Below are 23,334 nucleotides of genomic sequence, written 5' to 3' on the forward strand. Positions count from 1 at the left end.
CGCGTGCAAGTGTGCGCGTGTGTGTATCTTGCCTGAAACAATGAATGGCTGCATTGTCAGTTGGTGAGCAATTATGCATGCTGTTTGTGTTTACGCTCGGCAAGTGCACACTGTCTCCGTCCTCTGGAGAACAGCGTGAATTTGCTATCACTGCACCCCATGTGTATTTCTGTGCACATTTGTCACAGTCAAAAGCAGGTGATCAAATAAAATTATTAACACTCGAGGAATTTTGTCAACCACATAACGCCGCAGCTGCCTAAAGCTGCCGCCTATTGCTGCCGCCTATTGCTTTTCTCAAACCATTTAACATCTAAACAAGCCACAATAATGAAGACAGAACTTCTGTGTAAAACCCACTCCCCTCTAACTCTCCCTGCTCAAAGAAAACAAGCTGAATACTCTTTGTCTCATTTTTTTCTTCCCTCAGTCTGCAAACCTGCTGCTCTTTAACTAAACCTCAGGGGTGTTGAAGGTCAGATAAATACATAACCTCTCAAATCAACTGTGTTCAACTACACCTTGAAATGTTAGACAACTCACCCTGAAAGGCCTTCCTCTGAACCAGAGAGAAAGCACAAAATGTAGTTAGTAACCTTTAAAAATCAATCGCAAAATGGGAAAAAAATCTTCAAAGAAACCCACACAAATGTTACCTACACAAGACAAGTCCAGCAACAACAATGTGATTGGCTCTAACATGAATCTGTACAGATTGTCCCATCAACGCACGGGCTGTCCCAGTTTCACAGCTCCTCCTTCGCTAATAGCGTTCCCAGGGCACTGCGGGCCCACCGGGAATAACACCAAGCCCAAATTAATACATCAAGGATGACAAAGAGTCTCTCACTAGCCCCTGTCACAAAATATAAGACACACAGCACAAGCCTCACTCAATGCAAAAGAGGAACCACTCTAACTCCATTATTCCAGCTGAGGTCAAAGTCAGAAACACGTTAGCACACAATTATAATTCTGTGATTAAATCTCAGCGTTCACTGAAGAAAAATGAGACTCATCTCACAGAAAAAAGGTATGAAACTATTTTTTAAGAGTCCTATTTGTCTTACTGGTGGTTTTCAAATGGGAACTGGCATAGGATATGGCTGGGAATGACTGCATGTAACACTTGATGATATGTTGTTCATTCCCTCAGCAAACTCAGTCCAAGTCACCTCTGACCTCACTGTGTGTGCGTGTGCCTTGAGCGGCCATCTTTTCCAGGAGTTGCCTCCTGTTTGCAGGTCACTTTGCAGTGGAGAGCATGGGCTGCTCTGTGTACCAGTGAGTCCCGGGATCTGGCATGCTGCCCCCGAGAGGCAGGGCAATGAACTGCGGGCAGGTGCCCCCTCCCGCTGCCACGACTCCCATGCCGACGCCCTGAGGGTACGGGTGGTGGTGCGCGTGGTGTCCCATGGCGTCCGTCCGTCCGATGTGGATCTCGTCCTCCTCGCCCTCGCCGGTGGTTTTGCGGTAGACGGGGTTGTCGAAGTTCATGCTCTTGGTGGAGTTGCGCCGCCAGTTGCGCCACACCAGGTAGACCGCGGTGCAGACCAGGCCGAACACCACTGTGGCAACGATAGGAACTGCATGCGTTTAACACACAGCGGCAGGGACATGGGAAGGGGGGGCAGCGTTAACGAGGCATAACGAGTCCATGGCATGAAATGACAGGCACAGAGAGGAGCAGGACAGGCATGCGGGGGGGACAGAGAGGGCAGGGGGCTGCGGTGCAGAGGTTGTGTGTGGGAGGCCGGGCTAAACGCTGGGTCAAAGTTGGGTCATACACCAACCAACATGTTTTCTTTATCAAACTCTAAATCAGCAACACAGAGCAACATTAAGGGCCAAAATGGCGTAATTTGACTTTAAACTATCCTCAGGGAGCACAAATTTGAACTCATTACTGCACAATCTCCTGGCAACTCATCACAGCATATCTGTCCTTGAGTAAGCATTTTAATTTAATATTGCTTTATTAAATTACACCAATAAAGCTTTCGTGCTTTACTGGCATCATATTTTTGGGGCCCTTTAGAGAATGTTCCCCTTATTAAGTATATAATGAGAACAGTCCATCTGATCTAACGGGCTCACTCATTTTTGTTCAGCTTCATTTAATTCAGCATTATGTATTAGTGTTGCACCTTTTGTAGATGCACAGTGTACAATAACATTTCTCACACAGACAGCGTGCTCATTTTCCTGCAGCCTTTAGATTTATCTAAAGGTGATGTCTTGTTTTTCTTGCCTTTAAAAAACAAAAATCTTAAGAAGACCAGCACATCATTACACAGCTACACTCAAGATCAAGCTCTAAAAAGGCCTGTTTACAACTATTACATAAACTGATATTTCCCAGTGCGTCGACCAAAGCAACTGAGATAATCTCGGATTTACCAAAAATATCAGTACGAATCCTAAAAGCATTATAAATTCTATATGAATATAAAGATAGTGAGTCAAGCAGTGACGTAAGGCTGTTATAAAGTAAGTCTGTTTAAATATTGTCTCTGTGCTCCAATAAAAGACTCTATTCTCTTTAATCTCTGTTTTCTAAATGAATCATCAGGTCATTAACCATTGATGAACGCCTCCCCATATTTAGTTCTCGAAGACTCGCCCTCTCTGGGATGTTTACTTTTTTAAGCCAGCCATCTTACTAACGTGTTAACAGTTAACTTTATCAAGTTTTTCTACAGCTTTTTCACTCTTTTGTTGTCCCTGTGCGACTTTTAAAATGTGTTGCTGGCATCCTTTCTCATCATTTCAAGATTTGTCAGTTCTCATCATTTGTATGCTTTCCTTTATATTATCTGAACTGCATTTTAATGATTGGAAAATCACAGCATTGCATTTTTAATTGCATTTTACTCAGCTTACCACCTTTTATGTGGTATAATTATCACCTCTTCTTCCTCTAATATCTGTGAACACGCTGGATGATTACAGTGTCTGAGTCAAACTCATGGAGCAAATGGGTGTGTTTTTTTTTGGTTTTTAATTAAGCAGTGAAACCTGGCAACAGCAGATTATTGTGTGCTAGGCAAGTTTGCCAGTCTTTGCCTAGAAATGAGAATGATTTTATCTACAACACCAACTCCAAAAATGGTAAATAAAAGACGATTGGATGTGTGTGTAAATCTCATGAACTCATATTTTATTCACAATAGGACACTGAAAAAAATATCAAACTGAGACGTTTCACTATGTTAGAAAAAATATTTGAATTTGATGTTTCAATAAAGGTTAGGATGGGGACAACAAAAGGTTGGAAACGTAACATTTTGCAACTAATTAGGTTAAAAAAAGGAAAACTACAACAAAGAAGATCCTGGACTGTTGAACAGCTAGAATTCTATAACAAACAAGAATGGGACAAAATTCCTCTCCCAAAAGTCCAACAGCTGGTCTCCTCAGTTCCCAGATGTTTACGGGCTAGTTAAAAGAAAAGGGGATGGTACACCGTGGTAAACTTGACCCTGTCCTAACTTTTTTGAGATGTGTCGCTGCTATTGAATTCAAAATATTTAATATTTTTCTTAAAATTGTATGTTTTCTCTTTTTAAACGTTTAATATGTTTTCTATGTTCAACTGAAAATAAAATAAAGGTTTGTAAGATTCCCATCATTGGTTTTATTTACATTTTACTGATCATCTCAATGTTTTTTGGAATTGGGTTTGTCTGAAATCAGACTGTGAGACTCAAATTCTCCATCATACAACCTGATGTGAATGAAAAAAAGGATTTTGTTCATTTAGATTAATAAACTACTTTCACTGAAAGTAAAGTACTCTAACTTCAGACAAAAGATCTGCTGACACGGATTCCCTGCAGTAGCAGAACCCAACACAACATGGTGTGAAGTGAATAATGCAGTGTGGCAGCAATGTCAGACACACAGAAAATGACTCCTGAGAAACCTCAGTGGGGGAGACCTGTAGGCCAGGCTTCTCTCGCCTTGCCACAGCAAGGTCAGTGTGGATGGGCTACAAACATTGGCCATAGGCAGCACTGAGACAGCAGCCTTGCAGGCCTTTATCATGGACAGACAAAAACAGACAAGGGGAGCTGCAGCTAACTTACCGATGGGGATGACCACTCCCAAAACAGCCACAGTGAGGTTCTCACCCAGGAGGAAATGCTCGCTTCCAGCTGCAGAGAGAGATGAAGCAAGTGAGAGGTGTTAGAGCGACAGGAGGAAAAGATGGAGGAGCAAGAAAGGATAAAAGTGAGAAAGCGTGCAGGAGGAAAAAAAAATGTGTGAGTAATAGAGTGAAAGATAAGCAGTGCAGTCAGGAAGGGCGAGGTGGTGGAAAAAGAGGGGCAATAAAGACCAAGAGGTGGGGAATGGGTGATCATGCGTGCACAGATGTGAGTGTGTTACAAAGAGAAATGAGGGGAAAGAAGATGGAAAAAGTTCAAATTTCCCCTCAATGCAACCTTGACCTTCTACACTCCATCCATCTGGGCTCCATTAGACACCATTGTGACTCTATCGTTCATTTTCATGCAACATAGTTACTAATACACTTATTAATGCACACTTTCATAGTTGCACATATTCCCTTAAAGACACGCAATACACTACCGCCTACGCAGAGCTCAATTTATGGCGGGAACAATGACAGTTTCAAGGTGAGAAACAGCCATCCATTACTGCTCTTAAAGCCAGATGACTGGTTGCTGGGGCTTGTAGATATGTCACTTTAATGCCATCATTACAGCGAGGGTGAGATTGTTAGCTACATTATGAGCATGAATGAAACCGTCAGATGTGGTACTTGGTAGGAGATGAGGCCGCTCGGGTGAAAGTGGCGCTTTGTCAGAGGACTGTGCCCTGGTGGTTAATTACAAAGGTTTGGAGCACCTGACATATCCTCAATTCTGAATGTAAGACTAATGGTTTCTGTCAAATATCATCATATATCTTTTTATCTTCAGACTCAGAACTGATAAACACAATTTACAATTCACAGGCTACTTACAGTGTTGTGAGACGCTGCTGTCTCCTGCAGGTGTGGTGGAGAGAATCATAGTAGTGGCAGTGGAGTGGGAGCCCAACGCCTTCGATTCCTGCGAGGACATAGGCTTGAGTGTGCTGAGGGTTGTGAGAGGCTCGGGGGAGCCAGATGGAGCTGTGGTCAAGCGGGGGATTGCATCCGCCTGTGACACTCCTCCTGTTCCCTCAGTCGCTCCAGTGCCCGGAGTAAATTCAGTGGGGGGTGAAGATGTTGCTGTCATGTCATCTCTTGGCGCTGCTGCAGGCAAAGTAATAGCAGAGCGAAAGCCTTCAGTTCAAGAAATGAGTGTAAATGTCTTTAAGTGTTTGAAAAAGACAGGAAGGACCACAACAGTCATCACTTTATGATTAAAATCTTCACAGAACGATGCTGCAAGATCCCTTATAGAACATATTCAATCATTAAGCAAACTAAAAATCAACATTTACCTAACATAAAATCAACAAAAAATACAAGCAGCCAAATAGATACTGTGTTACTATTAACACAGTATATGTGACATATATCAATTTACATTAGGAAATTTCAAACATAAGGCCCGCTGGCCAGAATTGGCCCAGAAAAGACCACAGTCGGGTCGAGTGGATGGCTTTGGAAAATGTTAAGGGGGCATAAATTTTGCACTTTTACCTTTATTTTCATACTTTTTACAGCTTTTCCTACTAATAAAGACCTGCCATACACACTACACTAACATAACTATGTAACTAACTTTGTGTTAAACAGTTAACAGACAGAAAACTTCCATTTTTTTTACTATCGAATATAAACATTTACTGTAAGAAAAATGTACTATAAATATACCAAAAAAACCCCATTTGGTTAATGAACAAAAAATATTTTTTTCTGTCATTTTACAGATTTATTGCTTACATTTAAATATTTTGGTTATTTATTTATTTGCACTTTTTTCTAAAGCAGAACCTCGATATCGCTGTAGCTCATTAGGCTCACGATCCATAACAATTCACGGATGTTGGACGTAAATGTGACCTTGAACTTTAAGTCTTCACCCTCACACTGTGTGTAATGTAGCAGGAGCTGTGATTCTTGTGAATTGTGGAAGGAAGGACAGATAAACAACAGCAAAAGATCATTGGTTTTATGCTTAAAAACAGGTTGTTTGGATATGGGTGTACGATGTACGATAAGAAAACCTGTTTTTTGTTTGTTTTATTTTAATTTGTTGTATTGTTGATGTTTTTTAAAATGTTAATAAAGATATAGGTGCATATAAAAGTTTGCTGATAAAAACATACTGGTGCATTCCTCATGAGAAGCAGAATCCAATTATCTCCACAGTAAACACAGCATCCAAAAAGCCCCTTTAGGTGTTACTGATCATTAAACACTCCATTACCACCCATAGCCAGCCTCACCTGGCACACAGCCTCTCATGTCAGGCCCCAGGTCCTGTCCATCGGGGCAGGCGCAGGTGTATTTGGGGGAGTGTTCAGTGATCTGTGGAGCCTTAAGACACAAGTACTCACAACCTCCATTGGCTACGCTGCCCAGATTACAGCTGTCTGGGCCTGGAGACAGTAAGAGAAAGAAAGACGGAGACAGGGAGAATTACACGGCTGTGGTTATATAAATAAGATTAACATTAATGCAATGTGAGGAGATAACACAGCCGGGAAGGCACAGTCGTTGTACTTTATTGTTCCCCACTGTGGGCACTGCTGAATTCCCTTTAAACAAAGTTAATTACTTTATGTAAACAAAGGTTCCAGAAACATGCAAAGAATAAAATCTGAAATGTGACCAGTTGTACATGTCCACTGTGTTCATCCCAGAGTCTCATTTCTTAACAAAAGAAATGACAAAGGTGTACGAAGATCAAACTGGAAAAAATGGTGATGAAATTCAGTGAAAGATAAAATATAAATGGGCACAGAGAATGCACTGGAAAGTAAGAGAGAATGACGGAGACAGATATGGAAAGTGACATGCAAGGAAAACACACACATATCACATTCATGATTAAGTGCTCTGTTCAGTTCAGTTTGGATCTGGATTGTCCCATTAGAGGAAACTGAGTTGAAGGAAGAGTTTGAACACACGCGTGAATGTACGGCTGCTCCCAGTGCTTTACTCGCTCTACTACAATCACAGGGCTCACTATTACTTATACATGCGCCTAGGATGATATGGACATGCAGAAGAGGTGAAACTCAGCTCACATAATCAAAGGCAGGGGATGAAACTGTTGTTGGAAATGCCTAAAGACACATGCAAGTGCCTCAATCACACTCTACAAACACACACCTTGTGGCTGTCGAAGCTGGTGGAAGACCACAATGTCATGGGGGTCATTAAGGTTTTCAGCAAGGGCATGGATGTCTTCTCCAGTCAGCCTGTTGGCCATGAAGACTGCTGCTTTGTCTCTGTCTGTCCAGTAAATACGATCCTAAGACACAGGAGAAAAACACAACAGGTCAGAACTAGTTTGTTAGAGTCGTGTGAAGTTTGAATTTTATTTTACAAGTTTGGCAAGCGATGCTTCAGTTGAACCTGATGGTGCCTTACAAACAAAAGTCACAGAGTCCTCAGAGTGAAGAACACAGTTTGTTATTTTAACACTGGTATCTGATTGGTGAACCGTGTCGTCAGATCCCTGAAGTCAGAGTGTTGTATCAGAAATAAACTGCAGAATTTGCGCTGCAGTTAAATCACCATCCTGCAACAACAACGTCATGCAGCAACAATTCTGTTTAAAATCTGTGAGGTTTTCCTTGGACTCTGAATGTAAGCAGTTAACGTGATTTCTGTTTGATGTTAATTTCTGTGTATGGAGATGGAACGGATTTGCAACAGACACCAACGGATTTGCGACTTCTACCAATTTACAAAACAGACTGAATGTAATCAGTGGTGTTTCTAGAGTCTGTTGGAGTCCAAGGCAAAAATTCAAAAGGGGCCCCTTCAAGTTACGTCAACAAGTCAACTGTTGTTGTCACGATTCTGACAGTGAGCGTGCTAACATCACAGCTAGCAGAGCTGGACACACCAGGCTGCTCTCCTATCTAAGGCAACTAATGTTAAACATTAACGTAAACAAAAGAAATAATGTGACACTAGTGGAAATCCAGTGACCCAAGTGTTTCTCTTCCACAGTTCAGGTTGGACTAACAGCATTAATTATTTAGCATTATATTTAATTGTTTAGGCTTTTCTCTCTTCCTCTTGATTTTCAGTGTGTAGCTTTCGTTGTCGTCATTAGGTTTATGTAAACAGTCATGCACACCGCTTGCAAAGGGAGTCAGATAAGACACCCTTAGGGGGGGTCAGATGTCTCCTACTGTTGCAGACTTTTCACATTCAAATTGGCCCCAGACCTGGTCCCTGTCTTCGAAGCAAGCATTTCAAAGGCACACACACTCCTAATAGTTTTGGTTGTACAGTTAGTGTGACTATATCATGAAAAGGGGTCTGAAAAGAAAAAGTGACCAGGAAAAAGGAGACAAGCTGCCCTTAGCTTGTCACTCTGGATGGTTAAATGCTGTCAGTACTTGTCTGATGATACCAGTCCAACTTATTTCAGAAGAAGAAATAAAGAGAAAATTAGGGCAAGGGAAATATGCACTTGGAAGTATCTGTTGACAGACACCGTCTAACCCATTAGCTTCTGCAGAAGAGCGAGCATGTTTGATTGGCTTTTAATGTGATCATTAAGATGATGGAGGAAATGCAAAGGAGTTTAATTGTAAATAGGAGGTTGCTATTCATGGAGCAGCAGTGCAACAATAAACAATGATGCCTTTTTATATAAGAAAATCAAATCAATTATTTGATTTTTAAAACGTTGCAACCTTCTGGGATGTATTTTCTGGCTCACAGCAGCACGAGGCTTTAAATAATTAAAACCCATTTAATATAGATCACAATACAGCAGCACAGGCTAAAGTTTTAACCCTGCTTGTTTTTTATTAATAAACTTTTTGTTTTCTTTCCCTAGTTAACCTCATCAACAGTTTTAAAAAAAGAGTCTTAGATAGGAACTGACATGTTTTTTACAGTTGCCTTAGAAACCACAGGCATGCGCCGAGACAATAGGCCTCACTACACTCGAGTGTGTACGTGTGTGCTTGCGTTGAGTCAGTCACTGAGTCAGAAAGAGATGGTACTGTAATGTGATGTACGATACAACAAGACCCACTCAATAACACTGAACTGGTGTATGTCCAACTTGCTGAACAAGAAGGTCACCTTGTAGTCACAACAGGGCAGAGAGCAGAGAAGTCCCGATCGATTATGTATTACAGCGGAGGGAATTTATCATCATTTCTCTGAGCGCTCTCTACAGCGCTGGCACAGGCCGGACTTACAGCACAGAATGCAGGAGAAAATCCTCAAGGTTATGCTACACTTATTAAATGGTAAACTGTGCGAACATGTAGAGCAATTCTACATTTTAAAAAAATATTATAAAAATATTTATTACATCGAAGTGGCAGAATGTAGTCATAATCCAATTTAGTAAGTGACTGAACTTTACAAGCTTCATTATTCTTTTATACTGAACTTATTTTACATTTAGGACAACTTCAGGCACATTTTAAAAATAACACCTCTATTTGCTCTCTAGGTCACAAATATAATTATATTATATACACCAAAGCGGATAGTTTCAAAGATCCACGGCTGTAAGTTTGGTCTGCTTCTGAAGGAAACCTCTGCCTGTGGTCTCCCCTAGGGAGGCTGATTTTAAAGGATGTTCCTGTAACAAGAGTTTGCAAGCAAAAGCACGTTTGCACACTGGCACGGATGTGTAGGACTGCTTGGCACCAGCCCAAACTGAAGGTTTCTAAAGGCCCTGACATAACATGCACAGAGGGAAACTGGCTGACAACCAAAAGCTCAAGTGTGTGTCTGTATGTGTGTTAAATGTGTGTGTTGCTTTTGACTGCTCTCTTCTCTTAGCTGTTTCTGTTTAGTATGCTCAACCAATCAGTCCCATGAGGGAAAAACAAGCAGAACACACACAAGGACACCCACCGATTGAGCATGAAATAAATTGAATTCAACAGTCATTACATTTGGGCTCCCTGTGCCTCTGCAGGCCCCCATTGAGGCTAATGAGAGAGATGTAGATATGATGAGATGTGGGAGGCTGGGTGATATCATGGACAACTGCCCAAAATCCCTGAAAATCTATGCTGAGTTCTACAAAATGAGGCGATGGAATAAAAGGGGTAAACACAAACCTCAAAAACAGCCAGGGCGTACGGGTGCCCCAGTCTCTCCGCGGACGACATATGCGTCCTGCGGTGAGCTCCGTTCAGGTCCACGCTGGCTATGAGGTGCAGTTTGGAATCCACCCAGTACAGACGGCGGTTGGCCACATCTGCGGAGTGCAAACACGCACACAGACAAACACACAAACATGCAGATAGGAATTTCCCGAGCTGAGTGGAAATTGATTGTCTTTGCGGTAAGCACTCTCGCACTCTGACCAGCAAATCCCTTTAGGTGATATCGATTACGTTAGAAATGTCAGATTCTCACCATTACACAACAGCAAGTTTTACTGTGTTGATCTATAACATCTGAAACATTTTAAATATCATTCCGAAGCGGCCATGATAACTTTGTTAAACTACTTCTTGCCATTATCGTTAAACATTAACTTGTGCTATTTCAATTACATTTGACCTTTTATCAAAAATGAGCTGATTGAATGCATCGGCTCCTTTTCAGGTCTGTGCTTCAGGCACATTCACAACAGCTGTTGAGGAAAAAGGGTTAAATATAGCACTGTGTATGGTATAATGAAGAACAGCTGTTCTCCCCTCACCCAGTGTGATGCCGTTGGGCCACTCAATGTTATCAGCCACCAGCACCTGTCGGTCCACTCCATTCATACCGGCCTTCTCTATTTTGGCTCGCGTGCCCCAGTCTGACCAGTACATAAAGCTGGAACAAAGACACCAAAGTCATTGTGTTATTATCCAGTTAGGGTTTTAGCAGTTATTAGTCCCACGGCATTGTTCTGCTAAGTGGTTCGGCAGTAAACCATCACTGTCACTGTCCACTACTTTAATTTAGCTCTCCTCTTTTGCTTTTTTTTACTTTGCTGTTTCAGTTCTACCCAGCATAAGTAGGCTCCTTTACTAACCGAATAATAAGAATAGCAATAATAATAATAACAATATCAGAGCTGTACCAAAATATTTGTCCTGGAAAGATGAAAAAAAAGCTGCTTAAAGTTGCATAAGCAATATGCAGCCTAAAACAATCAGATATACATAAGAGTGCAAAACTGGGGCACACAAATGTCTTTTTTCCCCACTACAAGCTATGCCAAAGCAAAGGTAATGCCATCCAAGATTTGTGGAAGTGATTTTTTTTGAAGAAAAGGGCAGAGAAAGAGAGACATTTCTACAACAAAGAGTGCTGTAGGGAATTCTTGTAAAAGATCTCTGACAAGTGAACATTTCGGAGCTGTCCTTTCAGCACCACAAAACTACAATACAAGTCAAAAGACCACCAATATTAGTGTTATGTCTCGTACAAATATTCCACCATCTCCCATATGCTCTAATTTAAGCTCTTATACCAGCTCACAGCATATTAGGATTTTAGCAGCTACAGCATGGGCTTTCATGCTTCCAGGCTTTTTTAAAATTCAAGCATTGACCTCTTTGACAAGTTGACAGCATTACTGTTTGCAGCCTTTGTCCTCGCTGATGGAGTATGTGATTGCGGTTTGAAAATATGGTTATTAGATCCCTCACCTTGGTCTGCAGGACAAACAGGACCATTTTGTCATGACTAGAAGCTGAGCATTACATTTACCCGTGTGGCTGTAATCGCTTACACCATTAAGGTCTGTGAGGACTCTGCTTTCATTTGGATTGCCATGGCTGTGATTTACATTGAGCTTAAACCAAATCCCAACATTGTTAACCACCAAATTTAAAAGCTGTTATCTGGTATGACTTCAGCACACTTTGAATGGTTATTGGGCAATATGAGTGAGCAATCAAAGCAGTGAAGACACAGTAATTTACTTTCATTTCTATGTAAATGTTTATTACCGACATTAAGACAATTTTGTCCAAACTGGTATTCAGTGTAAAGCATTCCTGTGATGTGTGTGTGCCTGCCTCACCGAAGCCCCTTTGTGTGTCTATTTATGTTTACTTTGTCGCTGATTTTTTTTAATCTGCATTGGGATCACCAGAACACAAAAGATGCAGAATCACACCCTGGCACCATTTCATAAAGCTCCTCAGGCTGTCAAAAACTATCATATCAGGATGTTAAATGGGTCAGAGTCTTGACACTCTGGATTCTCATATACAACAAGTGTTCTCATACTGAATATTTATCATTAGACGTCTGTTTAAGGTTAACGTCACCATCATGTCTAAAATTATGAAAGAGGACAAAAAGTATAGTCTAGAACTAGATTGGAGGGCATCCTATGTGAACTCAGTGCGACCCTATTATGTGCTGATATGCTAAGTGTTATGTAAATTCACAGCATGAAGCTCAGCAATTAGCATACTTTTTTAAAATGCATAAGCTGTGATAATTATGGATCTTGTCTTTCAGTTTCTTTAATACTTGGTACTAACAGTGCAGATGTCTGGTGTTGTATGCATACATCTCCACTTCCTTACCCATGGTGGGGATCCAGTGCTATGGCTCGGGGTTCGCTCAGGTCAGTGCTGACGAGGACACGTCTTTTGGTGCCGTCCACTGAGGCCACGGAGATGGATTTGTCCCCTGAGTCGGTCCAGTACAGGTTGTGTTGGAGCCAGTCCACAGCCAGTCCTACAGGGGTCTGCAGAGATGATTCTACCAGTGGCACCTGCTGGGAGGGGTCACTGGCCTCGTGGATGAAGGCACTGCGGGTGGAGCAGGCGGAGGGAATGCGGGAGGAGAGAATGAGGGAGAGTTTTGAGGGGATGAGAATATGTAAGGGATAATCTACATCAAACCAGCCATTATTACAAAATCGATGTAAAGAAAGATTGTGAGGTAGAGCCTGGTTGGCTGCCTGCAGGGCACTATTTTGTGATAATGAGGCTGAATACACAATCCGTCTTATCATGTGGCACCCTACCAGAAGATTTATTACTATAAAATATTGATTTTTAGTGACTGCACTCAGAGCCAAAGGATTTTACCTGCTTGTTTAAAAAATAATTTAGTACTGATTTAAACTCTAACTGAAGAAGAAAAACTCCAATCACAACAGTAAATCTAGCATTAGCAATCAATCAATCAATAAATGTATGACACAGTTATATAGCTTGCATGTTTGTCTTTGTTATGCAAGTTAAGTCTTTTGGCACATTCATTTGACAAAATATAAGCGGACATAAAGTGATAATAACACAAACGGGACACACCCCAACAGATAATATATGACAAAGAGCAATTCTCCATTCTCCCTCTGAAGTGAAGAGACTGCAGAACAAAGAATGGGGCTGATATGGGAGCTACAGCCTTGGGCAGTGTGCTGAGCAGGTTCATCCTGGGGTTAGCATCCTTCTTAGATGGACCACTTATCAGAATAGACAAGGCCTCACTCAGGGTTTGCCCTGCTCACTAATGATTTGACCCCCAGCAGAGGTGTGAGGCGAGGGCAAGGGAGCTGTGCTCCCAAACAGGAATTTCAATTTTAGTTTCCCCAGAGATTTTTTTCCTCTTAACATCAATTTTATAAAGAGAACACAGTGCTCCAATTAGAAGACACTCTGGGGAGAAAACGTAGTTGGGATAACAAAAGGAAGGGTGGAATTCATCTAAAATAATAGCAAGTCTGAGCCATCGGCTAAGCTGATTGAACCCAAAAAACATCAAAAGCATAAAGGAGAAGATTCTAACTACATCACATACAGGGAAATTTCATCAGTGTGCAACAGTGCAGGATTTGTGAAATCGTGTATCAAAATCTAATTAAAGCACAGTTCTTTTAAAAATCAGACATTTGAAAACCACAGGTGGAGTGCAAATAGATGAAAGTAAAATTTTGAGTGGTTCATATTTAGAAATATAGATTTTTAGCAGAAAAAAATCAAGTCAAAATCCTTCCAGAAGCATGCGAGGCATTCTGAAGAAGCTGTTTTTAGGCAGTTATTTCAAAGCTTGATTACCTTTCATTTCAAAGGTTGTGCAGACATATAAATTGCATGTAAAGAATTACCAGTCAAATCTGATAAAAACCTTTTAAAGACTTTGACACAAAACTTTGTCAAAAAGTTCTTCTCCCCAGAAAATGTTCCTTGCATCACTGGCTTTGTTCAGCGCCATGTCTCTTTCTTATAATGGCTCTGGTACGTCTTCATATTTCAGATATATTTATCTAGTCGCTGACAATGCAGGCGTTTTGATTAAATGAGGCATAGTGAAAAATGTAAAAATTGCTTAGAAGATTAATAAACATTTGTCATATCCAAGCTGTGTAGAATCTATTGTTTATGCTGCAGTTTGTCTGCCACTTAATGACTTCTGTGTGAAAAAAAACAAACTAAATACACAAATTGTTTTTCACAAAGCATTCAAAGATTTAGAAACTCAAAACGTCCCCACTCTTTTTTACCTGTAGATTTTCCGGTGAAATCGATCACACCAGAAAACACGGTTGTTTGCCACATCCAGATCCAGAGCCACAGCGTTCTTCTGTGTGGATACCACCTGACTGTAGTCCCTCTTCACTAAGTCAATGCGTCGGATCTCATGTCGGTTGGTGAACAGTAGGTAAGGGCTTTTACCTGCAAGCGAAGAAACGAACATTTCAGGGTGTGTTTTTGTGCAAGCAGGCACAAACAACACAGGCCCGGAGTCAGGGTCAGAATATGGATCAGCAAAATATAAAGTTCAACTTCTCAATAGGAGGCAATTTCTAAAATGGGCTTATGAGGATGAATACATTGTAGGTGGAAGGAATACATTAGAGTTGGGATTTGCTTCAGTAATGCTCAAGCAAATCAGCTTTGACAGTTTAGGCGAGAAGAGGGGCCAAAGCGGGTATATCTTATTAGAAAACTGCTCTCGTCCTGGTGCTCCACAGATCATCTATGCACACATCAACATTAATATGCTTCAGATTAGACAGCAAGTGCACTGCTTTAAATCAACTTAACCTTTATCCAGTGGGAAAAGTACATCGTCTGGACTGGAAGAAGCAGTGGCTGTGCTCTTGTGTCAATAATTTAACCCACACAGGGAAAAGATGTGAAGAAGAAGAAGACAACAATAAAACAACAATAAGCTGGACAGTGTGTTCAGCACAGCATCAAAATGCAAGCGTGTTGGACTTGAGAACCGCTGACCCAGATGGGAAATGCTGCATGTCAGGGAATGATTTAGACATTGCTCTACAGTAATAACAATCAGGCTTCACCGCAGTGTTAAAAGCACTGGAACATAATGCGATGCTGGAGAGACTAAAGTCAATACTCTAAATATAATCTTTTTTCACAAAGATAAACAGCATCAAGTTTGCATGATACTACTCAATATCCTCTTCTAACAAGAGTGAAGGGACAATAATTGTTCATTAAAAACAGCTGAATAGTTGGTGTATTGATCAGTGTGTCTGTATGCATCATTAAGTTGTACGCTCCTTATTATCTTTGCCTTGCAAATATAGATCAGAGTTACCTTTGGATCTGGCTGCACCTCTTTAAACAGCAAGCTGACGGCTTTTGCACCGGCAATGGAACAAAACAGACATGAGCAAACATACACTCATCTGAATAAGAGATTTTCTTACCTTTTCCAGGCCTGCAAATATAGAAAAATAACAATCTGCTGCTCAGTGAATTTTAACCCATATGCAACAGAATAATAATAGGCTTTACTTCCAAATGCCAGCAGTGTACACCTGCATTTTATATAAATATTTATTACATGCACAGCAGAGATGCAGATCTTATCTGGAATACATCTCAAAGCATTTAATGTAATCACTAGTTATTACATTTTCTATTCCCAGGGTTATTTGATTTCATCAGCACAGAAAGTGTGACTGCTACTAACTAGACAAAAAAATGTCTACAGAGATGTCAGCAGTTGGTCAGACTTCAAGCTAGATGTTAATTTCATTAAGGTTGCTCAGAATGGGCCTTTGGGGTTTGGCTATTCGTGTAAGCACAACTGATAAGCACAACAAAGGCAATGAGTCCATTAGATAAATGAAAATGTTTGCAATTTAATATATATGTTTGAGTGGTTGGAGTGTGTGGTGCTGGTGAAGCTATGCAGGTGTAATATTTAATGCTCACCATCTTAGTGTACCCTGCTACCATGCTAATCAGGACCAAACACAAATCACAGCTGAGCCTGATTAGTCGAGTCTTTAGTCAGAAAGCAAATTACTAGAACAAGATGTGCTGGTGAAAATGAATGTACAATTCACCTGTCCTCTGGAATGTATTAATATAGCCCGCTATGTGGAGAACTCTCGCAGGACACTATGAAATAATTTTGTTATTCAAGGAGATAAAAGATTTCTTGCTTTCATCTGAGGTACACACTGTGATTGGTAAATTTGTTATTAGCTATCATGCACTGCTTTAGCACTTCCTCTGAGAGTGTCCCTGTTTCTTTTCACACCTATTTTTAGAGCTGTCTGTTTTGGATAAGGTCACCCATAATGCACTTTAATCAGAACCATATATAAACAGAGGTCTTAAACTATTTCCTCATAATTCTGGCCAGGAAAAGTCGAGTGGGTAAAAAAGACTAACAGAATGCGCCTGTAGGGACGGTTTTATCTGCCGGGCTATAACCAAAGCCCACCTTTGTCTAGTAACATCTATACTGAGCCAATCTCTTTGTGACACTGCATGGTAATAGGATGGCAGCTGCAGGCAGTTATCTCTTGGGGCAGATATGAAATTCTCTCATTAATGGCTCGCTTGCCTCACTTTCCCTTTTGACAGTCTGTGTTGTAGCCTCATTGTAGTATCGCAGTCCCGCACGTCTTCTCTTTTTGCCCTTTCCTCCGTCTTCCAGCCTAAACTCTGAATCATGACAGTGACGTTTAGGACCAAGCGTTCTCAAAAAACTGGCCATTACAATGACAGCATTTCCAACCCCTCTAAAGGGGAAAATTCTCCCCTGCTGGGTTCATGGGCTGTCACAGTCAGAAGTCATTTTCATTGCCTCAAAACCAAGCGACTCAACTGCTGCATTTGCTGCAATTTGGCTTCTGACACACAGCCAGAAACACTTCTCTCATGGCCATGATAAACTGATAGCTAACGCACTGGGCAGCCATGCAGAGAAAAGTACACAAGCGTTAACAGAGGCAAGTGGGCAGACACGACACACACACAAACACACACATGCAAATGCTGAGCTTTGATATTAGCTTAGCTTAATTGAGGAAAATTAAATAGCAGCATTTGACAGCCACAGGGACAGAATCAACACATTTCATTTGACTGGCTCTTTGCTGCCAATTAAATAATAAAACTCTGCAGGGAAATGAAGTGTAAACATAAAATGGCCTCTGCATGCAATCCTCTTGCTAACAGCTTTGAGCCATAGTTGGAGGTCAAAAGACATCAGCTGGCTTCTTAGCGGTCCACTTTGTTCTCCACTAGTCAAACAACTGTTATCAACAAGCTGAGCGGGAGGCTGGATTAAATTGGTGTAATTAGCCTCCACCGTGACTCAGCCAGGTACCCCTGAAGAGTTGCTATACCTAATTATAAGTGTTCAGCATCGCTAAACATCAGTCTGTCACTCGTGAAGCGGTCTAATGGGACAGGACCCAGAGGACAAATTCGGTCTGAGAAAAACAGAGCGGTTGCCTTGGTGATGTGATGTTTGTTTTATGTCAAGTGCACAAACACGTGCAGAGAAATAATAAGAATATAACAGTTAAAAGATGTTTCCTGGTTATGGCAAGAGGAGGGGTTAACAATGTAGTACAGAAGAGAGTGCGGTGCAGTGTTGAGGGATGTTAGTATCTGAGAAAATGTGCAAAACAGGTTTAAGACATCTCTCGTTTTGGCTCTTCCACATGTTCAATCTCAAATAGACATGGTTAACTTAATTCCTCTTTTCTTACTGTGACTCACCTTCTGCTTTGCAGGTCTTAGTGACCGGGTCCATCTCGTATCCTTCGTAGCACTCGCATTTAAAATCCCCTTTGTAGTTTATGCAGATCTGGCTACAGGCATCCGGGTTCTCACACTCATCAATATCTACAGGGATGAGAGGATTATCAATCAGCTGAGAGACAAAAACAGCCAGTCAGACAGTGACAGCAAATCACTAATACTCCCTTGTGAGCTGTGACAGATGAGAGTGGAAACTAAATTCAGGAAATGTAAATATAGAAATTCTTTTCAATGACATGACAGCTACAACAGGGAGGTAAAAATCCACATTTTATGGCTGGAATTTTTGCAGTTTTAGGGAAGAAAGGAGTCAAGAGGGAGGCAGGGTGGATCCCTGCTGACGTCTTTTGACCTGATTCTTCTCTGGGTGTGATGGCGAGCTGCTAAAATGATAGGAAGGGTGTGAAGGACATACTATAGGCATGTGTGACAGGAGCAAGACTGCACAACTTCCCCTGTGGGAGCGATGGGCAGGGAACAGAGATAGACAGCTAGAGAGCTGCAAGCTGCCCAAAGCGGTACACTACGCAAATGCACAAACAGATTTATACTGGCTTGGTCAGCAGCCAGCCGACCACTCGGTTTCTGTGTGGTCTGAAAAACACTTTATATTTCTCTATTTACCTCCACAAGTCTTTTTGTCTAGCAGCCGGTAGCCGGTAGGGCACTGACACTCAAAGCCAATTGGTCGGTCCATGCAGACATGGGAGCACCCGCCATTATTGATCATACACTCATTCAGTCCTGGAAGACAAAGAAAAGGAGACAGGTGTCAAAAGCAGCCGTTCATTTAAGAGGAAGGTCAGGCAGTAGGTCATAGTTACTCATCTCATTTAGGAAAAGACTTTTCCTGCTCAACTATTACCCTGTAGCATAATGACTTGTCATGTTTTTAAAAGATAAATATGTATGTGTGGCACACGGGTGGAGAATATCGCAGTAATCTCTATGATATCTCGGCTTCTGTACTCGACTCTTTTCCATCTTTTTTGAATTCTTATCAGATGTTCTCAAAAGCAGAAGAGGAATCAAAGCGACACGCAGGCATCACACACGGCAGGCTTGTAAAGCTTGAGAATCAGGTCCATCTGCAGGGATGTGAAATATGTGTGAAGAGGGGATTAAAGCTGTGAACTGGGATTTTAAGATGTCCCACAAGGGTCTATCACAGGAGGGAGGGAGCACATCTAAATTAAACAGGTGCGCTGCCTGCATCAGCAGGATCCTAAAAATGACAGAAGCTGAAAAATAAAATGTGAAAACACAACAAACAACACGCTCTCTTTTAAAACTAGGTCAAAGCAGCTGGCACAGACAAGGTGGGCACACAGTAAATTAGACAGAAGTAGTTAGACGTGATTGTGAAGCATAAAATATTTTAACCTCATAGCAAGAAGAAAGCGAGCATCACTGACTGACACTTCAGGTTCAGGTACTTAACCTCCTCTAGAAGTTTATTGAATAAAGCTGCAAGTAGCAGTTTTGTATCATTTTACTGCTGAACATATGGACATACATTAATTATTTATATAGCTCTTTTATTCATGCTAGATTTGATAAAAGTCTGTTAACTGATCTTAAAGCGAAGGCTAACTCAGTAAAAGCTAAGATAAAAGAAAAACATTTAAACAGTGCAGAGCCTGAGTTTTTCAGAATAAAGCGAGGCTCCACAATCTACAAAGGAAAGCTACAATCTTAAATCTGTCAACAGTTTGTTGCCCAGTCTACACATTTCACTCCAGCCAGTGAGCTTTATGTCATCAGTCAGTGAAATAAGAGCCACAGCAAACTCCCCACATAGACAATCACTGGTTTCAAAATGAAGTCGTAGTGCTTTCCTTTGAGTGAGCCAGTGTAATTAGTGTGTATGTTATTGTGCAAAAAAAAGTAATGTAATGTTTTGTGTTCAGTTTTTTCAATGACTCATTCAGTGTCGAGCCCCCCTAGCACTGCAGAGGAATCTACCTGGCTGCAAGCATTTTCTATCCCCTTAAAAACGACCCTGAAAGAACTCCTACAGGGACAGTTCCTGCAGCACACACACAACACACACAAAGGCCTGAGCTGCCCTAAAACAGCCCTCGAGTTCCTGGAATATTGCCTAGTCTTATAATCCAGTATGTGGGCTTTGCAAAGAATTTCATTGTGAGAGGGCACTTGCAGTGTTAAATTGCACACTTTTCTATTGCTAATGTATTTCATATGTGAGCGAATGTTTTCATGCAAACTTCATGGGGTTTTTTTGTTTACTTTTTTAATGCATGTGCTGTGAATGAATACAGTTTTGGCCTTGTGTCTTGTGTGTGTTTTGAGATTTTGTTCTGGACTCTTTTCATTCCTTTGGATTTAAGAAATATTCACAATCAAGCCCTGTATTGGTTAGTCCTGAGTGTAGTATTCTCTAGTGTCTCTGAGTTTGTTTGGTTTTTTTATATTTCTGGTTCTTGTTTGATTATGTTAGTTCGCTTTCATGTCCAGTCCGTCCAAGTCTCATCTCTGTGTTGTCATCAGCGTCTCCTATGGAAGTCAGTCTTTTCTCTGTTTCATTACCCTTTTTGTCTCCCCAGTCGTGTCACGGTGTCTGGTCTCTCCATGCTTGTCTGCTTTCACTGTCATAGGAAGTTCATTTGTCTTCAGTCCTGTTTCCTGTGTTTCAACATGTGTCACCATGTCCTTTTAGCTCCCGTTCCTGTGTTCACGCGCCTTAGTGTGGGTCTCAATGTGGGTGTGTTAGGTCCTGTTTAATCTTGACAGTCCCTGGCCGCGTGTGTGTATGTGTGTATGTTCAGTTTTGCTTTCCATGTTTCATTACTTAAGATTCTGTTCAACTGTGCTCTCAGGTGTGTCCACTCCAGTCTCCTCCTATATAAATACTGTCTGCATCCCCCTCTTGGTCTATGTGTCTGTCAGTCTGTTGAGTTGTTCATAAGTTTATGCTAACCCCACTCAATTCTTGTTTTCATTATTTTCCCCATTACCAGCTAAGTAACAGCCGAGAGCGCTGCATTCTGGGTCCACTCCCTGTGTGCTAGGCTTTTTTCATTTTAGAAAATGTGTTTTGGAAGCAACGGAGAAAAAAACTCTCATCTCTAAATATTTTAATTTGATACAGTGAAAGACTTGTTTCTGGCCACCTGATAACAACAAAATCTAATATTTACTCCTGTTTATCTCTGTCCACTCTCTTAGCCACTAAATGTTTCACAAGTGTTCAGCAGCTAGCTATGATTGCCATCTCTCTGGTATTTGTTTTTGGACAGATAGTGTAGATCGTTTTTGGTTTGGTTTGGTTTTTAGATACACTGTGGCTGAAAACAGCTGTATGCAGCAGCCAAAAATCATATGAGAGCAGTGAGAATGAACCAAAACACTGAAGCTACAGGAAAACATCAAAATAAAGAGCTAAAACACTTTGAAATGCTCTTTAGTGCTGAGTTGGTTGAAAAATTTATCACTGCAAGCATCACCCTGACTTGCAATAAAATAGCTGAAAGTGATGTCTGGGAGGTGTAGTGATCATCTATACAATGCAGGGGTATCAATACACATTGTGTAGGACCTTTGTACACCTTCAGGTCAAAATTTTCTGTTGTAATGAAAGTCAGAAATAGTTATCTATTCAAAGACTGACTGAAGGTAAACTTTGTGGAGAAATGCTCTCTTTGTGCGACTGCCAGCAGACTTTGAGAACTGCAACCGGCTGCATTAAATTCCCCTCTCTAATTCAGCTGGATGGGTGACAGCAATCTGCCACTCACGGTGGCAACTACTCTCATTCTGTCACTTCTGAATTGCCAGCAGACAGAGGAAAAGACCAAATGAAGCTGCATTTGAGGTCTCACCCATTCCCGTTTCTTTGAGAGGGGCAGGGTGGGTAACAAAGAAGAGAGAGGCCCTGTCAGCTTTTCTGTGACCATCTCAGACAGACTTTAGAGGTCACTTTGCTTTTTCCAGAACACAAACATGATGTCTTTCCTTTCCCCCACCTTGTTTGTCTTCTCACTCTCCCTGGTAGCTCAGTTTGTACTCCCTATTTTCAGCCATTCCTCTAAGAGAATGTGATGGAGCAGTGTTAGGAGATGAATGTGTGCTGAGTAATGGGTCAGTAATGTGGTAATATGTCATTATTTCTAATGAGTTGGGGAAAATGCAGAATAGATTTGATTGAGCGTGGAAATGTATTGTCTTTATTCTCCTCGAAGTAAGGCTGATGCGGCAAATGCAGTCGCTCTGAACATCGAGTAATAACGTGTGTTTCAGTGCAGCGGCGTGTATCTCTGTTTGTTTTCTGTCTGTGCCAGTTGGCCAACATGTTGGGAGTAAACGGTCGAGAGCGCGGAGTGATGAAGTAGGTATGTGTGGACATGCTTTTAATGAGCTGAGAACAAGACCTCGGTTGAAGGAGAGAGGGAGAAAGGTGGAGGTAGATAAGGAAGAAGAGGGAGAAAAGTGAGGAGAACAACTCTCTGGAATATTTGTTTCACTCGTGTAATTTCCGTCTGTGGCAGAGGTCAGTCTACTCGGCCAGCTGTCACTCTTCAGTCTAAAGTTTAAGTTTCTCTGAGGAAATATAATTTCATGAGAGTAAATCTGCCTTTTACTCTCTCATGTCAAAAAAAAGATGGTGATGTTTGATTAATTCAAACATCACCTTCAGTTCTTATAGTCTCTAGTTTAAGCCCAAGGGAATGGGAAGTAAAGGGGGGCAAAGGACCACTGGCCACCCAGCTATCCCAGTGTTCCACATTCTTTTTAAACAACAGATCAGAATATTCCTATATTAATCATTTGCCTTGACTCTAAAGCCATTTTCACTTCATGCAGTTAGATCAGACATTTACTGATCTTTACCCTCCCAGCTGCCCAAACCAAATTACACTATAACTGCACTAATGTGTGAATAGCATAGCTAATGGTCAGGTGCATTCACTTCTAGCCAGCTCTATTAATACAAATGAACTGGGAATGGCTTTGTCGCCAGAAACAGAGAGGGTCGGCTAGGGTCAGGGGTTTAATCTGTGGCTCCTCTGGTCCTATTCATGTTGAAGTGACACTGGGTAAGATACACCCCCCAAGCTACTCCTGATCCATCCATTGGTGTGTGAGCATGGGTGTGACAGATAAAAGTCTTTAAAGGCATAGGAGTAAAGAGTGTGAATGGGTAAATGGCAGTAACAGCCGATTTAGGTCAAAAGGACTATTTCCTACTGTATGCTA

General features: G+C 41.3%; 1 protein-coding gene across 3 annotated transcripts in view; it reads right to left on the reverse strand.

Annotated features, from left to right (window-relative positions):
- Nucleotides 1-270: 270 nt before the first annotated feature.
- LOC100712136 (low-density lipoprotein receptor-related protein 8) overlaps nt 271-23,334 on the reverse strand; it is a 79,541-nt gene continuing 56,477 nt past the window's right edge. Inside the window, exons 8-18 of one of the 3 annotated variants that reach the window (XM_025900463.1) lie at nt 18,742-18,861; nt 18,076-18,201; nt 14,583-14,754; nt 12,655-12,882; nt 10,824-10,942; nt 10,234-10,373; nt 7,295-7,436; nt 6,406-6,558; nt 4,991-5,260; nt 4,089-4,157; nt 271-1,586 (exon numbers count right to left, since the gene is read on the reverse strand). In XM_025900463.1, coding sequence (XP_025756248.1) covers nt 1,246-1,586; nt 4,089-4,157; nt 4,991-5,260; nt 6,406-6,558; nt 7,295-7,436; nt 10,234-10,373; nt 10,824-10,942; nt 12,655-12,882; nt 14,583-14,754; nt 18,076-18,201; nt 18,742-18,861 — 1,880 coding nt within the window. In that variant the 3' untranslated portion in view covers nt 271-1,245. Of the gene's footprint in view, nt 1,587-4,088; nt 4,158-4,990; nt 5,264-6,405; nt 6,559-7,294; nt 7,437-10,233; nt 10,374-10,823; nt 10,943-12,654; nt 12,883-14,582; nt 14,755-18,075; nt 18,202-18,741; nt 18,862-23,334 lie in introns of all 3 variants that reach the window. The other 2 variants (XM_005458056.4, XM_005458054.4) reach the window with 2 other exon arrangements.

This window comes from Oreochromis niloticus, linkage group LG18 (assembly GCF_001858045.2).
Source record: "Oreochromis niloticus isolate F11D_XX linkage group LG18, O_niloticus_UMD_NMBU, whole genome shotgun sequence".
NCBI lineage: Eukaryota > Metazoa > Chordata > Actinopteri > Cichliformes > Cichlidae > Oreochromis > Oreochromis niloticus.